This window comes from Lagopus muta, chromosome 24, assembly GCF_023343835.1.
Source record: "Lagopus muta isolate bLagMut1 chromosome 24, bLagMut1 primary, whole genome shotgun sequence".
Taxonomy (NCBI): domain Eukaryota; kingdom Metazoa; phylum Chordata; class Aves; order Galliformes; family Phasianidae; genus Lagopus; species Lagopus muta.
In genome coordinates this window covers 2,211,503-2,228,019 of record NC_064456.1, presented here as the reverse complement: position 1 = coordinate 2,228,019, position 16,517 = coordinate 2,211,503, and the positions used below count along the sequence as shown (strand labels likewise).

At 54.1% G+C, this 16,517-nt stretch overlaps 2 protein-coding genes across 3 annotated transcripts in view; both read left to right on the top strand.

The window, feature by feature from the left end:
• The window catches only part of SLC45A3 (solute carrier family 45 member 3), a 34,927-nt gene extending 27,436 nt beyond the window's left edge, over window positions 1–7,491 (top strand). For both annotated transcript variants that reach the window (XM_048925564.1, XM_048925565.1), the window contains 2 exons: window positions 551–816; window positions 3,675–7,491. In XM_048925564.1, the coding sequence (XP_048781521.1) occupies window positions 551–816; window positions 3,675–4,130 (722 nt within the window). In that variant the 3' untranslated portion in view covers window positions 4,131–7,491. The remainder of the gene's footprint in view (window positions 1–550; window positions 817–3,674) is intronic.
• A 987-nt stretch (window positions 7,492–8,478) lies between these two features.
• Window positions 8,479–15,158, top strand: LOC125683989 (Krueppel-like factor 15). The gene is made up of 2 exons (XM_048925566.1): window positions 8,479–11,507; window positions 13,256–15,158. Exons 1-2 carry the CDS (start codon window positions 10,714–10,716, stop codon window positions 13,410–13,412), a joined length of 951 nt encoding a protein of 316 aa, XP_048781523.1. The 5' UTR covers window positions 8,479–10,713; the 3' UTR covers window positions 13,413–15,158.
• The last annotated feature ends 1,359 nt before the right edge of the window (window positions 15,159–16,517 follow it).

Sequence of the window (16,517 nt, the reverse complement as noted above, 5' to 3'; positions counted from 1 at the left end):
TACACTGCCTCTTTGTGCCAAGTGTCTGTTTAACATAGAAGGAGCTTAATTATTATTTAACACTTGCACTGTAAAGCTTCCTGCAGGTCAGGGCTGCATTGTGCTAGCAGTCACAGAAACACGTGTTGAGTAATGATCCTCGCTTCAAAGAGTTAATGGTTTTAATTCCCTGAAATCTGATAGATCTTTGCAGAGGGTGAGGTCCGGATTGCTACCGGATACGGCAGTTGCTCCGTGCTTGTTGTATGCTTTCCCTTGGCTGAAGCACAATTTCTTGCTCCTTTTGTTCCGTTGCTGCTTTAGGCATCAGATAACAGATCCTGGTTTATGGGCAGGTGACAGATCTTGGCCTAGAATAAGGTGAGAACAAGAACTTTACAGAAGAACGCCATTAGGATTCCCACCTCCCATCGCCCCTGCAGTCAGGCCGAGGAGTCCAGGAGCAACGCTGTCAGACCCCGCAGGGGCAGATTGAGGCTGGAAGGTGCTCAGCTGCCTGAGGCCCATTGTGGGCCATTGTAGCAGTGTCTGACCCTCTGTTTCCCTGCAGGTGTCCGGATGGGAAGTTTGGGACTCTTTTTGCAATGCGTCACCTCCATTTTCTTTTCGACAATCATGGATCGGATGGTGAAGCAGTTTGGGACACGAGCTGTGTACCTGGCCAGCGTGGTGTTCTTCCCTGCTGCTGCCTTTGTCATGTGCCTTTCCCACAGTGTCACTGTTGTCACCATCTCTGCTGCTCTGACGGGCTTCACCTTCTCTGCACTCCAGATCCTGCCGTACACGCTGGCATCGCTGTACCATCATGAGAAACAGGTAGGGATCTGCTCTGGAGCTGCCAGCACAGCTTGGGTGTGCAGTGGGAGCACACAAAGGTTCTCTTCCTTCACCTCTTATCCCCAGGCTGTGTCCTCTCTGAAGATTCCCATGACATTTAGGAGAGAAGAGAGCTCAGCATCTCCTGCCCTGAGCACTGCCTGCTCACAACTAGCATTAGGAAGTGTGAAGAATTGGGGTGGGAGTAGGATGGGAGAGAGAAGCGAATGAAAAGTGGCGTCCAGCATCCCTCTGTGCTCTCAGAATTGTTGACCCGAGGCCCCGTTTACAATTTTTGTCCATATAATGAAGATCAGTGAAACGTAAACTATGATTCTTCCTATCCCTCTGGCTCCAAGAAGTACAGACATTGAAACCCCTCTCACACCAGCACCAAAGCTAGTAATGCCATCCCATAGATGATATCCTTGTGGGAAAGTCTTAGGAGGTTCCTGAGTTGTGCACAGGATTAATAGGAGTTTCTCTTGTGCTGCAAACGCACAGTTAATTTGTGGCTTGAGAGCAGCCCTTTCATCCCCATGGTGAAATAAGGAGAAGTTCTCACTGCAGGCATCCAGATGTTCACATTGAACAAATGCTTCTGACCAACCTGTCCCGATTTGCAGCAGGCACTGTGTCCAAACAGGGAGATAAAGGAGTGCTTGGCTGGGATCTCTTACGGACGTGGCAGAACCAAACCCCACAGGCTGTGAGTGCAAAGGCCACTCATCCAACTGCTTGTTGGGCAAAAGCTCCAAGTACAATGAGATGGGGCACAGCTGGGTTTGGTCTTTCTGTTGTCTTAGCTTGAAGGCTTCTCCTTCTTCCTCCAGCTCCAGCAGGCTGCAGGGAGACCCACAGTAGGCATCCCAATGCAGGATGTTCTCCACCTTCATCACTTTTTTTCCTCTGACTATTGAAATCCATCATCATGTTTGCTTGCCTTCCCTCTTCCCTGCTTCCTTTCTTCCCTCTCTTTCTTTTTCACCTTTCATTTATTTGAACTGCTCCCAAACTGAATCAGCAGAGGGGCATCCAGAGCAGCTGTGACTCCCATCCCGTGCAGGATTGTGGTGACAGCTGCCAGCCCACCTTGGCTGGAGCTCCCTGCTGTGTGCAGGCTCTGTAAGTCACTCCGTTCTGCTTCATGCCCTCCCATCTTTGCATAGCCACTAAACCTTGTCTGGAATGGGTGGAAAAGACCCACATGTTCTAACAGCACCCGAGGGCACGGTGAGTGGCGTGGTGAATGTTCACACATGGGCTTGGGGAGAGGTTCCTTGTTGCCACCCCTTGCCATCAAATGTAGAGGGAGACGAAGCTGCTGATGGTGGCAGCAGCCCCTGGGTTGTGTGCTGTATTACATGGGCTGATCTGAGAGCATATATCCTCACCATGCTCACTCCTGTGAGCATCTGAAGTCCTAACCTGGATTCTAGGATTCTGGGAGGATCAATGCAAAAGGCTGGAAATGTGGGGCACATCCAAGTTTGGATCACACAGTGCCCTTCCTGGTGGTAGCAGGAGCCACGTGGGCAGACTTTTGTGCTCCATGTGAGATATGTGACAGCCTGGGTTTGTGCTTCTGAGCCCAGACTCGAGGGGCTGAAGGGTGCAGTGAGCAGCTGAGCAAAGCCTGGCTGTTGCAAGGAAAACCTTTGGAAGCTGATTCCTGCTCTGTGAAATTCCCGTCTGGTTTCTCATCTCTGATGGGACCTGAAACTGTTTGCCTTGCAGAAGTGCAGCCATGGCCTGGTGCTGACACACACTGGGGCAGGGCTGGGTGCAGCTGGGGGGATTCCAGTGCTGCTGAAAGCTCTGGGGTGGCTGCAATGGGGCTGGGGAAGCTGGCAGCCTGTGTCCCTGTCCCTCCTGCACAAGGCAGGGTCGTTCAGCAAGTCCCTCTGAGCCCTGGAGCTGGACACAGCGTTCTCTGCTCACAAACAAGCTCTGTTTTTTCCTTTTCAGTTTCTTTGTTTGCTCTGTTTCATCATGCGGACACCGGTTGAATGCGTCCTTCCTTATCTGCTCTACCCTATACAGGCCAGTGGTTGTGCATAATTGCAAATACCCTGGGGTTCTATTACAGGGCTCTGCAACGTTTTTGCACCCGACTGCATGTTATTTATTGCTGTTCACACGGAGAGCTTTTTGATCCAAACACTCTGTGAGTAGCACTCACATGGCTGCAGTGAGCCATGCCCCAGAGGTCACACAGCCTGGGTGCAGTGAGGCACAAGAAGGTGAGAAGGAAAAGGCTTTTCTTCCCCCACTCGCACAGCCTGAGTGGGCAGAGCATCTCACTCGAGCTCTGTGCAGAGCTGAGCCCCCAGCATTGTGCCCTCACTGATGTTGTCCCTTGTATCCCAGTTGTTAAGGAGTCAGCCTGCTTATAAAGGCTTGTCCTTGTGCTGGGGGGGAGATGGCTGGCTCTGTGATGCTCCCAATGCAAACTCTGCCCCTTTGCTCCTATCCCAGCAGAGCACCTCAACCTCAGGTTGTCACCTCCCCAGCAGGTAGGTGACAGCCCAGGACTCAGAAACATCACATCCCCAAGCACAGGGCTGGCATTGGGCTGCAGTGCTCTGCTTCAACGCAGCACAGGCACCTCTTGGCTGCTTTCCCTGTGAGTCAGGGCTGCTTTGAGCCCCGTGCCAGCTGGGAAGAGCCATGCTGGCTCCTGGAGGCCATCTCACGTGGACCAGGCTCTCCCACCTGCAGCAGCACACCCAGCACTCCCAGCACAGGGTGGTTTCACTCCCTCACACACGCTAAGCCCCCCACCCCGACCCCCCACCTCGCTCGATGGCCTCCACCCTTCCTCCTCATTCCTCACGTGCCCTCCTTCTTTCCACCAGGTGTTTTTGCATAAATACAAGAGCAAAGAGGAGAGAGACGCAGCTCGATCGGACAAGAAATCATCCTTCCCCAAAGGCCACCTCTCCAGCCAAAAGCTGCCTTACCAGAACGGACACTCCGGGGGCCTCTACTCCTCATCCTCCTCTTCCTCCTCTCCCCCAGCTGCCAGCTCTGCCCTGTGTGGCAGCTCCTCCTGTGATGTCTCACTGATGATGATGGTGGGCGAGCCGGATTCGGTTCCTCCAGGCCGAGGGATCTGTTTGGACCTGGCCATTTTGGACAGTGCTTTCCTCCTCTCTCAGGTTGTCCCCTCTCTCTTCATGGGGTCCATCGTCCAGTTTACGCAGTCGGTGACTGCCTACATGGTGTCAGCTGCCAGCTTTGGCCTCGTGGCCATTTACTTTGCAACCAAAGTTGTCTTTGATAAGAGTGACATGGCCAAGTATTCAGTGTGATGGTGAATGCACCGGGGGCAGCACGTGGGTGCCCAGATGAGGGGTGTGCACATCCCCATGGCTGCTTGTGGGATGCTCCATGTTGTTTGTGCTGTCCCCGTGCTGCTGCTGGGAGCCCCAGTGCTGCTCTGGGGCTGGGGATGGCAGAGGGGCGGCAGGGATAATCTCAGGTGTAAATAGGAGGCACTGGGGGCATCGTGCTTTGGGCCATCAGTGCTTTCCACACAGTGCCTTTCTCAAAAGTAAGCAGTGCACAGCCAACACCAAAGGGATTGCACTGGGGGGAGGAAGGAATCGGGCTTTTCCTTTAGTAATGGGTGTGGGGAGGGGGGAAGAGCCACTGGCTCTCCTGCCTTCCAGTGATGGATGTATCCTCTGCCCCCACTTGCTGCAGCTGTACTCAACTTATTGAGTAACGCTTCCTCAAAGAGGACACTGAGAGGAGATTCACCTGGGAAGAAGGAGGGGAGCTCAGGTTTGGCTGTGGAGCAGGAGGGATGCGTGTCTGTTCTGACAGGGAGAAACCACCCAGGAGAAAAGTCACTATGGCATGTTCTGGAATAACAGGGAACGTTTCCTTAGGACCGATTCCAAAAGATGACTTATCTTTTACCTAGGCACCAAATTGCATCAGATGGAAAGGACTGCTTAACATTTTTATTTCTTTTTTTAAGAATGATTCTTTTTAGCTTTCCTTTAGCTGGATAACTGACCTCTCTCTCAGTGCCCAGAACAGCTGCCTGCTCTCTCCCAGCGCCTCCTACCACATCCAGACTGATCTGCACCCCCAAACCCGACCCCTGAATGATGCTGCAGCATCACGAGGGTTCAATCCTGCAGTGAGGGAGGAGAACAGGCAGAGATCTCCATGAAGGCGATCTGGGGACAAACACACCTCATCAAATTCTAATCTGCTCCAAGTGCCTCTCGATCCCATAACACTGGGACCAGTGCTGCTGGGTTGCTCAGCCCTCAGATGTGAGTCACCTCCTGCTGGCCTGAGACAAGTGCACCAGCTGCACCAATGCTCTGCCACTCAGAGATCACCCCTGTGCTGAGCAGGAGCTGAGATCCCAGCTTGCAGTTAGCACATAGGTTCTGAAATGGTGCAGGCAATGGTGCAGGCAATGCCCAGAGTGAGGCATCTGGAGGCAGGGCTGGGGGCTGGGACTCAGCAGCCCTCAGTTTCAGCTGCAAACAAAGTGTTTGTGACCAGTTTTCAGTGGAGGTGTGTGGGCAGTGAGATGTGCTGGTGAGGCACTGCTGAAGGGCAAAATGTTGCTATTTTTGCAAGGTGGTGGCAGAATATTACTTGGCATGGAAGTGAGATTGCTGCCCTGCTGTTTGCAGGCGGGTCCTAAGAGGGCTTCTCCTCACTGCTTTAAACGCATCTTTCCCGTAAGGGGTGACTTTTTGTTTTATTTCTCCTCAAATTATATGCCTACCAGCTTCCCTTTCCCACACGAAGCCCCGTGTGCTGAAATGCAGCTGTTTTGGGAATGGATTTGGCAGCTGCGTAAGCACTGACGGAAGCGGTTTTGTGTGTGTGCTTCCAGCCCTGGTCTCCGTCCACCCCAGACTTCAGGGGGAAATCCTGCAGGCAGAAGGTCGCTACCAAAGGTGCAGCACTTCTTGAATGCTCGCAGGGATCAGTAACCTTTTCAAAGAGGTCCCTGCATGAGTTGCTGGAACGCTTTGCCATTTGTTGAAGTGCCTGAAGAGTGCTTCCACAACAGCCCCAGGTGTGCAGGTGGGATGATGAGGGCCTTGAGAGCTTCGTTAAGAACATCCAAGTGATGCTTGAGAGAGCAGTGGGCTCAGGGGGTTGGCAGCCTTTGCTCTGAACATCTTTTGGTTTGCAGTGTCAGAGCCAAACGTGGTGCAGTTCTTCATCCTTAACTTCATAGCTGTCCCTCGAGAGCGGAGGGCTGAAATCTGCCCGATTCCCCCATCCACAGAGGTGGCTTTGGAGTAGTGATGTACCAGGAGTGGCTTGTGGTGACATTGGGTGCTGCATGCTGAGCTGGAGGGCCTGAGGTCAGTCCATGCTGGTTGGGGCCTCCGCTCTGCCCTCTGCCCTCCACTCAAGCCCTCTGATCACCCATCCACATCTGCCTTGTGTTAAGGCTTTGGTGCCCAGGTCTTGGTGGCAACTCTGATCTTACACATCCAGGGAGGTGCTTGCATTTCCTTCATTTATGTTCTGAAAAGACCATTGATCCCGTGGCTGTGGCTAGCTGCTCTTGCTGCTTCATTCCAGGTCAGTGCCTGGTGTCTCACCTTGGCCTGACCTGGGAGATGCTTGGTGACACAACTCCTTCTCTGCAGAGATGTGGTCCCGTCTCACCATCCATTCACATCCTGGCTGTGCTGCTCTTGTTCCAGTCAGCTCAGCAAGTGTGAGAAGAGCTCCTGGTTATATCTACCAAGAGGCTCTCTGATTTCTCAGCTCCCTCTCCCCCCTTCTTTCCATTTCCTCAGCTGGAGTGAAACCCTGCGGATCCTGTAATTGCTCCTTTCCTCCTTGCCCTCCTATTACACAGGAGAAATCTGCTGGGCCCTCTGCCAGCTCCCAACACAGTGGGCAGATGGGTGCAGGGAGGAGCTCTTGCCAAAGCCCGTTGCTCTTTGCAAACCCTGTCCCCTGCGGGAGCCCAAACCCAGACAGATGGGGGCTGTCTGCAAGAGAGCGCTGTAGAAAACCACAGTGTGCAGCCTGGTCCTGGATCATTACCAAAAGCCTTTTTTCCTAGGTCAGGATGTCACTGAGGCTTAAAGGAGAGGCATTTTCCAGGATACGTACTGAGAAACTGCTCTCTTCATAAGATTGTCCTGTCTGGGTAAGCAGTGTGCTGCTAGGACCAGCTCCCTGTGTCTGCATCCCACACAGCCCAGCAGGGGACACAGGTATGTTCTGGTGAACAAAAGCACACCCCTTGCACACTGTTACTGATCTAACCAGTGTGAGCACAGAATTCTCCTTAGGACTTGATCATGGTGTACAATTTATAGATATGGGTGCAGGCTTCTCAGAGGCTGTTGCTGGGAGCCCTTCTGTTTCTGTAGGCGCACTTCTGCTTGGGTGAGCCACACTGTGCCTCTCCTTTCCTGTTGCAAGGTGGTGATTTTGGGATGTGGAGGGGAAAAGGGAGAAAGTATTTTCTAACAGGAGATGATTGCTGTGGATTCTCCGGGCGAGGGAAGAGCGTTTGATGCTGTTTTTTCCTTTCGAGATCACATACTGTCTGCGAGACGCGAATGTTTTATTTATTCAGTAGAGTAAATATTTTGTATACGATGCGAGAAGAAGGCTGTTATAATTTTATTATGTAAAGGAGGAAATTAAAGGTGTTGGACGGACGGACGGACGTTGTGCGTTACTGCCGTGCGCCGCAAGGGGGCGCCATCACCGCGGCGGCTCCGCAGCGCTGCCGCTCCGCGCGCACAGAGCGCGGCGCCGCGTTCCGGCCGTCGTCGACCGGCTGCGTTAAACAGCAGTTAAACATCGTTAAACAGCTGAGATTTCCCCCAATTCCTGCAAGGAACTGCGGTAATATCAGCTCTTACCCCGTGTCTCAGGTTTGTATTTAAGCAAGTGGCACCCGAGGGTGTTCTCCCACAGACAGCGATGAGCTGCCCTGTCCGAGCAACCACACGCCTTCAGTTTTTGGTTTAGGAGTTTTTGTTTGCTTGTGGTTGGTTGGTTTGTTTTTTGTCCTGCACAGACTTGGGAGAGCTTTTGTTCAGCCTCAAATTGCTCTCTAACAAAGCAGAGGAATGTACATTCATTTCCTTGGCTTTACGGTGCTCTCTGGCAGATGAGTGTCCTCCGGTCTCTGCCGTGCAAACAGCGACAAGAAAAACCTCATTTCCTACAAGGGCGCTTCCAGCCTCAGAACTGTTCACCTGCTTGAAAACAGTTGACCCCAAACCTCTGTCACCATCAAACCGTATGAGTGCTTGGAGACAGCAGAGGAAAACGCGATTCCCTGCTCAGTGCGTTTGCCTCCACGCGGGGACCTCACGCTCTCGGTTCTGTTACTCCGGTGCAGACTGCAGCTACCTGCTAGGGCACGGCTACTTTTCCCTCGTCCTTTTCTTTCTCTGAAACGCTGAAAAAGGAAAAGATAAGATAACAGAGCCGGGGGCATCTCCTGCGGGATCGGCCGCAGTGGCGCAGCGACGCGGAGCCGCCCCCCGGAGCCGAACCCCCGCGGGGCGGAGCGGGCGCGGAGCCGCCCCTGGGCGATGGGACCGCGGTGGCAGCGCGGAGCCCAACAGGTGAGGATGAGGGGCTGCCGGGGGGTGAATGGGGCAGGAAGGGGGGGGGCGGGGGGGGGGGTCCGGCCGTTCCCGATGCGCCGGGTCCGGTTCGGGCTGCAAACACCCGCGTGTCCTTGGCTGGGTCGGAGCGTGGGGGGCATCCTTTTATTTCGACGGGATCTGCTCCACGTGGCACCGCTATAAAGAGCCTTTGAGCGCGTTTTGTCCCGAGGGCTCTGGGAGGGCAGGCTGCGCCCCGGGGTAAGTCGGGGTTGTGGAGCTGCGGAGTTGGGGTGGTCATTCAGCGCCGCTCACACTGACTTTGGCCCGTGATTTTCCCTCTGTATGAGAGCTGCACGTCTGCGGAGTTCAGGCAGTGATTGAGCGCTCCTGGGAATCTGAGCAGCTACAGGGGTGGAAATGCAAGGTGAAGCTCGGCAGCAGCGCTGACCTTGTGCAGCACGTTGGCTTGAAGGCCAAAGTGGGGCCTCGGTGTCACTGCAGTGCTTCATCTGGGGTGACAGAATGGTGGATGTGCATTTCTGCAGGTTGATAAGTCACTGCTATCTGTAACACATCCCCGATGTCCATTAGTGGAGCTCCCCATTAGTTGCCCTCTGAGAGGTCGGGCATTGCTATTGCTGCTCTTAGAGGGCATCAGAGCTCTGCTGGAGCTGCACGAGGCTGCAGGAAACCTGCCCAGGTCTGCTGAGCCCCAGACCTTCCTGCCCTCTGGTTGTGCTTTTGTTTGTGTTGCTCACTCAACAGAACTGTTGGCTTTGGATTTGTGGGATATATACTAAATAAACCTTCAGAGCTGCGGAGTTCATGGTGTAATTCAGTTATCCTTGGGGGCATTCTGAAAGGATGAAGACTTCCTGAGCTGCTCTGCAAGGTGGAAAATCAGGTTGGAAAACAGCAGTGTTTGGTAGCCAGAGGGGGAAGGCTCTTGAGAGCCTCTGAAGCATGCAGACGGAGCTGATGAGAGGGTCAGAAAGCAGAGATCAGAGGATCAGAACGCTGCAACAGAGGCAGGGTGCGATTTGGTGCTGCCTTTCAGGTGATGATTCAGAGCACGGATTTGTGTTGTGATGAAAACACGCAGCCTGCAGGCTGAGCTTCGTCCAAGCCCCGTCCTCACCTCGCATGGGAGCACAGCTGGCTCTGCTCCTCACAACCTGTTGGCACAGAGCTGTGCTGGGGACGGCTGTGTGCAGCCCCAAGCGACGCAGTGCAACTCTGGGCAAACGGGGAGCTTAGGTGGGGATTATTTCTTCTTCAGGGAAGAGCCTTTCTGTTACATCCAGGCTGCTTCTCAGAAATTTCCTCTCCCAGCTCGCAGGACCCTGAGGAAGCACTGATAAGGAGGACTGGCTCAACTGGTTTGCAGCTCTGCAGAAATCTCATGGACTTGTTTACTCTGGAAAACACTCCTAGGTGACTTTGGCATCGGTTTTCTTTCTCTTGAAAACTCACTTTCCTTATTAAAAGTCCAAGACAAGCAGGCAGGCGGGGCCGTGCCTCACTGGGTGTCTCAGTACTGTGATGATTCCCATCTGCTTTGAGCTGTGTGCCCTCAGGGGCCCCTGAGCTGACCCCAGGTGGGCTGTGTCTGTCTGCACTGCTTTCTGAAGGAGTGCCACAGTGCAGGCTGACCTGCTGGATGTGCTCAGTGCCCCTCCAGGCACCACACGGTGCAGCACAGCGGTGCCCATGTGTTCCCTGGCAGCTCCCACGGTTATTAATGGTTCCCAAACCAGTTAGTTTGAACCTGGTTGTGATACGTCTGTGTTAGGTTGTCGTTGTGCCAATGTTTGGAGAAGCCAAAACCTTCCTCTGGATCTCCACTAACACCCATTTGTGAGCCACACGTCGGCCTTTGCCATCCAGCAGCACATTCCTGCCCTCTGGTGCAGGTGGAAGAGTTTCACTGTGTAGTTTTGCCTTAATAAACATCCCAGAGAAGTTTGGTTCTGGGAGGGATCGAGCCCTTAGCAGCCTCCATAGGAAGAGTGTTGGCGTGTGTTTTTTGAGCCGCAGCATCTTTATTATCAAACAAAGACCACTGACTGCTTTTGCTGTTTTCTTTCGGTCTGTTACACTCAAAGCCTGGAGTTTTCTTGCCTGTTTCCCATTGGAAATAACCTTGGTGGTGTTCCCTTGCAGATGAGCAAAGATTTCCCCAGCCGAGGTGGTGCAGAGGCTCCTGATCCAGCCCAGCAGGAGCTCGGTGCAGGTGGGGGATGTGGGCCGGCCGGTGCTCTGTGTGAGCAGCCAGGAGCTGCCGACCCCTTCAGGTTCTTTGTCCCAGCAGCACAGCATGCCGCCATCCCTCCTGCCAAGGCACGGCGCCAAGGAAGGCCCTGACCACCTCCTGGAGGGCAGCACTGGCTGCCATGAAGGCGACCCACTCCCCCTACCAGAGGCTGATGGGGAGGAGGAGAAGCCCCCCCTCACTGCCTGCGAGGGGCACCTCCAGCTGCCCGACTTCTGCTGCCGCCTTCCTCAGGACTTCATCCCCACCTTGGAGGAGATCGAGGAGTTCCTGAGGGAGAAAGCTGAGTTCCTGAAGGATGGAGAGAGCGAGCAGCACGTGGCTGGAGGGAAGGTTGAATCTGAGACCGGTTCGGGTGGCTCTGAGGGACGTTCACTTCAAGCAGATGGCTCAGATGGTTCCCAGCCTGGAGGGACAGCAGATGGGAGCAACCAGGCAGCGGCTGATGGAGACGTTCCTGTTGTCCTCCATATCCAGCCTTTCCAGCTTGATAACAGCAGCCTGCCGGCACAGCCTGCTGTCAGAGTGACCCAAGTGGTCATCAGCTTACAGGGACAAAACCTGTCCCTCCTTCCTCAGCTCCAGCCTCCCGTGACCCTCATGGACCAAAAGTACATCAGGATCGCCCCGCTGCCCAACCCAATGGGAGAGAGGATGCTGGGGGGTGTGCAGGATCAGGAAGCAGCCCCTGCGTGTCCAAAAGCCCCCACACGTGTCCACAAGTGCCCACAGCTGGGCTGCAGCAAGGTGTACACCAAAAGCTCCCACCTGAAGGCCCACATCCGCCGGCACACCGGGGAGAAACCCTACAGCTGTGCCTGGCCCGACTGCAGCTGGCGGTAAGTGGGAGCTGTGGATGGGGGGGGGGGAAAAGCAGGTGAGACCCTTAAGGAGGCCCAGAGGGAAATAAAAAGTGTTCTGAGTCGCTCTTTGGCAATGTAGTTTGTGCAGCTGGGCTACAAAAATGGCTCTTCCAATGAATTCTTCTCCCAGAAAACAGGAGCTGCTGCTTCCTTCCCATGTTGGTTCAGCCATTTCTTGCTTTCTCTCGCTGTGTGCCCACCCTGCCTGCCTGTGTCCCCCCTTCTGGGCCTGCAGCATGGCTCCTTTGTGCATATTCTCCTGTTTGCTCTGTGCACAGCATTGCTTTCTTTCATCTCCGTTCCCTAAATAAACCACCCTGCCCTTCTCTGATTGCTTCCTGCTGCTGTGCTCTCTTCCTGGTACCACATGCCTGTCCTGAGGGGCAGGATGCTCAGCACAGCCTTTGGCAAGGAGGGTTAACAGTCCTCAGGTCTTGCATAGTGCTTCTCCTCAGCAGGATATCACAAGGAAAACTGGTGCTGGCAGCACTGAGCTTCCTTGGTTTCTTGTGCAACGCCTTGGCACCACTTCACTGCCTTGATTCCCTGCACAGTGGAGGATGGCTGCTGTCTCAGGAGGAGCTGAGACTTTGGAACTCACTTTTTGCAATGGAGCTGGAAAAGAAGTAGTTGTGTGGATGAGCTGAGGACGTCCTTGGGGTGCATTTAATCCTCACAGAGCTTTTTGAAGGGCAAACGTAATGTTTGCTGTACCAGGTGTGAGCGTGAAATCCTATTGCTGGGAGTCTGGGGTTACATCTGAAGCTCCTCGCTTTGTGCTTCTTTGCGTGGGCACGTTTCAGCCAGATGGAAAAACCCTTCTATCCTAATACTCCTGCCATCTGTGTTGGCTCCGTAGAGGCAGAACAGGAGTAAATCCTGCCCAGTCCTCCTGTCCAGCATTCCCCTGGCACTCGGACATGCAAAGCATGCTGCAGTCCCACCAACTCCCAGCCTCATCGAGGTGGCACTTTAGAAGGGCTGAGCATCACCTCCTTGCTCCCTGCTGGAGCTCTGTGCCAAGCAGAAGGGCGCAGGAGAATTGAGCAGGGATGTGCATGTGGTTAAAGGGATTTTCCAGGTGCTGCAGCTGATCTGCACCAGGTGTGGATATCACACAGCCAAAAGCAGTGTGAGCACTAGGTATTGCTGCAGTCCTCGCTGCTGCATCCTCAGTTAATTCACATCGGCATGGAAACCTCTGCTCCTCTGCTGCGGGCTGGCTGCATTTGCTGCTCCTCCTCTGTGTTCTGTGCTAAGCCAGCTTGCAGGCTGCTCCTCTCTCCCAGCCCTGACACTGAAAACTCGCTGCCATTCTGAGAAACAAGGAGATGTTTGCAAGGAGAATGCGTGCTTAGGAAAAACAGCCGCTTCTCTCAACAGCAGTGCCTTTTTTGGCTAGACGTGTGAAGCAATGGGAACTCCTTGCCACTCTGAACTCTGTCCTCACATCCCTGCCAGCCTGAGCTGATGCCCCAAAGAGCAGTTCTCTCAGCATCTGTCCTTGGGGCCACCAGCTCTCCTTCCCACGAGCGTCAAAACAGAGGAAGGAAGCAGGTGAACCAACAGAAAGCAAGATCTCAGTGGCTGCACTCCTCTCTTTCCTATCTCTCAACCACTCCTTGGAGAGGTTTCTTCCTTTCTGCTCCCTCCAGGAGGATCCTGGGCTGTTGTGCACTGCCTGGCACAGCGGCTGCGCCCTCCACGCTGCCCTTCTCCCGCAGGTTCTCCCGCTCAGACGAGCTCTCCCGACACAAGCGCTCTCACTCCGGTGTCAAACCGTACCAATGCGCCGCCTGCCAGAAGCGTTTTGCCCGCAGTGACCACCTGGCCAAGCACGTGAGGATCCACAGGGGCCAAACAAGCAGCAGCAGGATGTAGGGCTGACCCGGCGAGGAGCAGTCCTGGTGGCAACGAAAGGAGTGCCGAAGAGGAGAAATGATTTTGTCGTAGCAAACGATGCGTGTTGGAGCTTTCCTCAAGGACGGGTTGAGTTCAGGGTTTGTTGCTTTGAAATCCACGTGGCGGAAATCTATTGGAGTCCTTGGGCAGGGTGACGTTGCTGCGGTGCGAGCAGGGACGTGCGTGGTGTCAGCAGAGGCAGGAAGGGATCGGGAGGGATGTAAGCAGCAGCACCAGCAGCAAAGCCCTTTTTTCACGTGCTGAAGGAGCATCTGTGTGCAGAGACACCGACGTGCGTGGATGCGGGAGAGCTGCATGCATTGGCTGGGGGGAGCGCTGCGACTTGCAGCTTGCTGACGTCCTCTTTGTATTTAACTTCTGGTTAATTAAAGGCCAACTCTTTGCTACCCGTGCCAGCTTGCCAAGCTTTTGCAAACATCTGGGAGGGAATTAGGTGCTTATACAAACAAGGAATGAACGTCAGGAGTTCCAGCGAGGCGCTGTGTCCCTCCTACGTGGCTTTGCCTGCGTGTCTCAGGCTGATGTTTGATGCCTGCAGGCTCTTTGCGACTCGGTGTTTGTGCCATTATTCCATTGTGCTTCCAGGGCAGGATTTTGTGTCCTTGTGTCGAGCTGCTGCTTTGGTGAGGAGAGTTGGGATGAACCCAGAAGAAGGATGGGGAAATGGGCCAAACCCTGTTCCCCCACCTAAAGCTGAGCCTAAACTCCTTGACTTATTCCTCACCTAGGATGTTTGGGGCTACAGGCATCAAAAAGAAGGGTCTGCTTCCCCTGAGTCTTTTCCTGTGTGCAAGCCACAGCTAATGGAACTCTGCTTTGGCTTCCAGCAAGTTGCTCTGTTTTTTAGGAGCTGCTGCATGTTTTTGTAGGAGAACACCTGCATTGCTTTCCAGGTCCCCAGGCACTTGAGCAGGGGTTACAACAGAAAGCACTGGAGCTGCTTAACTTCGGAGCCAAGCCTTCCCCAAAGGTCTGGGAGGGCTGGATTCTGGACGCTGGCTGAAACTCCTCCGTCCTTGGCTAGGTGTGGATAAGTCTGAGCAGAAAGCTGCTGCCTGCAGCGGGGTTTCTTTCCGTGGGAGCTTGTAGCACCCGTGACCTCAGCCACAGCTCTCCCCTATGGGGCACACAGGTGGCACTGAACGCTCCTGCTGCCGCCCCGTGCCCAAGAAACACCTCCTGAGCGATCGTAACACTGAGCTCTGAATGACCAGCCAGGGCAGGCAGGTATGCAAGGGCCTATTTTTGGTTGCCTTTTGTGTTGGTGGATTTTTACCTGACCAGGAATTCACTAAATGCCCTTTCCTTGAGGGCTTTCTCCAGGGGCTGCATGCCAACGTGACTCATGCCCGTCTCGTGCTTTCATCTGCCCTTCTTTGCTCCTCTCCCTCATCCAGACTCTCCCAGCACACTCCCTGTTCGTTTTGGACCTGCCCCATCCTGCCTCCCTCTGTTTGCAGCCGAAGGCAACTGGGAAAGGCGCTTTTCCAAACCGGAGCAAGAAGAGCCGTGCCTCTGCCTTTGTGCCAGGCACTTCTCCCTCCTGCAGCAGCTATTTGCTGAGCAGACGCACGGGGTGGATCTGCCATGGAAGACGGGGCTGGGAGTGCTGGCGGTGCTGGCTTGCTGCTCACCTGGTTTGTTTTGCCATCTCTTTTAAGCAGACCGCAAAGGGAGGGGAGAGATTTTTATAAAATAAAATACTCCAGATGCATATCTCTTGAGCAATGTGTGTTATAGTCTCACCTGCTTCCCTCTGGGGACTTGGGATGACTGGCTTAGAAGGTTTACTGAAGGCTCTGTAATTACCCATCCTTTGCTCCAGTGAGGATATTACTGTGCAGCAGAAACGCTTTGTGAAAGTGCAGATGAGAGCTGTGGCAATGGGAGGAACGAGGAAGAGGGGACCCTTCTGCCTTCCCACAGATAAAACTATGCTGGAGGTGCTGAGAAGCATCTCATACCTGTGTCACTGGGGCTGCTGGGTCATAGCCCAGCTCTGTGCTGAGCTGGGCTGCATGTCTGCCGTGCTGGTGATGGGAGGAGATGGGAGGATCCGCTTGCAGTGAGAAGGCTGTCGGGTTGCTAAGCGCTGCTCTTTAGGAAATTAAATGCAAGCAGGCAGGAGTTGTAGCAGGGCAGGATGTGGGAAGAGCACAAAGAGAAATTCAGGCGACGTTTCTAAATCTGTCCGCCTGGATACAGGGATGAATTTACTCTGGATATAGCAGCAGGCAGCGCCGGCCCCACGCTGCAGCCCACGGCAGCACGGCTGTCCCAGGGCGTGCAGGAGGGACGTGGAGGATGATGCTGTGCAAAGGGCTGAAAAAGGGAGCTCTGCTGTGTGTTGGGTGCCTGGTGAGGGCAGATTTCTGCTATAAACCCATCAGGTTGATGACCAGCACCATCAAGGCCTCTCCAACAAGCTGGCACATCTCAATGAGGTGGGCAGCAACATCCAGACCTGCTGTTCCCATGGTTGCATGATGAGCTTTCGTTGTGTGTGTCCCCACTGAGTCCAGGCAGGAGGTGTGAGGTCCGTGGGATTGTTTGGGCTGGACAAGAGGGGACTGATGGGGGTCCTCATGGTGGCCCTGCAGCTCCTATGGCAGCCTATAGCTTCTTATAGGGGAGCTCTGCTCCCAGCACCATCTCAACCAACCACACGTGGTGCAAAGTCAGAGCCATGCAGTGAGATTTCTCTTTTTCAGGTGATTTTGCAATCTCTGCGCTTCTCCTCTTGGGCTCCCTGGTGTTTTCCTACAGCCAACAGCTACATTTCACTTCCCAGCTTTGTCCTTGCCTCCAGCTTGGCAACAATTCAGATAAAATGGTGGGCACAGTGGGGAGGGGTTGATGGTTGGACTTGGTGGTCTTTTCCAGCCTTAATGATTCTATGACATCTGAACATCTGTACCCCAACACAACCGACCTTCACCAGCAGCCCCTCTCTGACTTCTCTTTTTGCTGTCTCTTCCCCTTTAAAACACTGTTGCTTGAGTGCTTCTTTTTAAAGCATCTTTACGTATGAGCTTTTTCTAAGACCTGCCTGCTTGCCTGCGC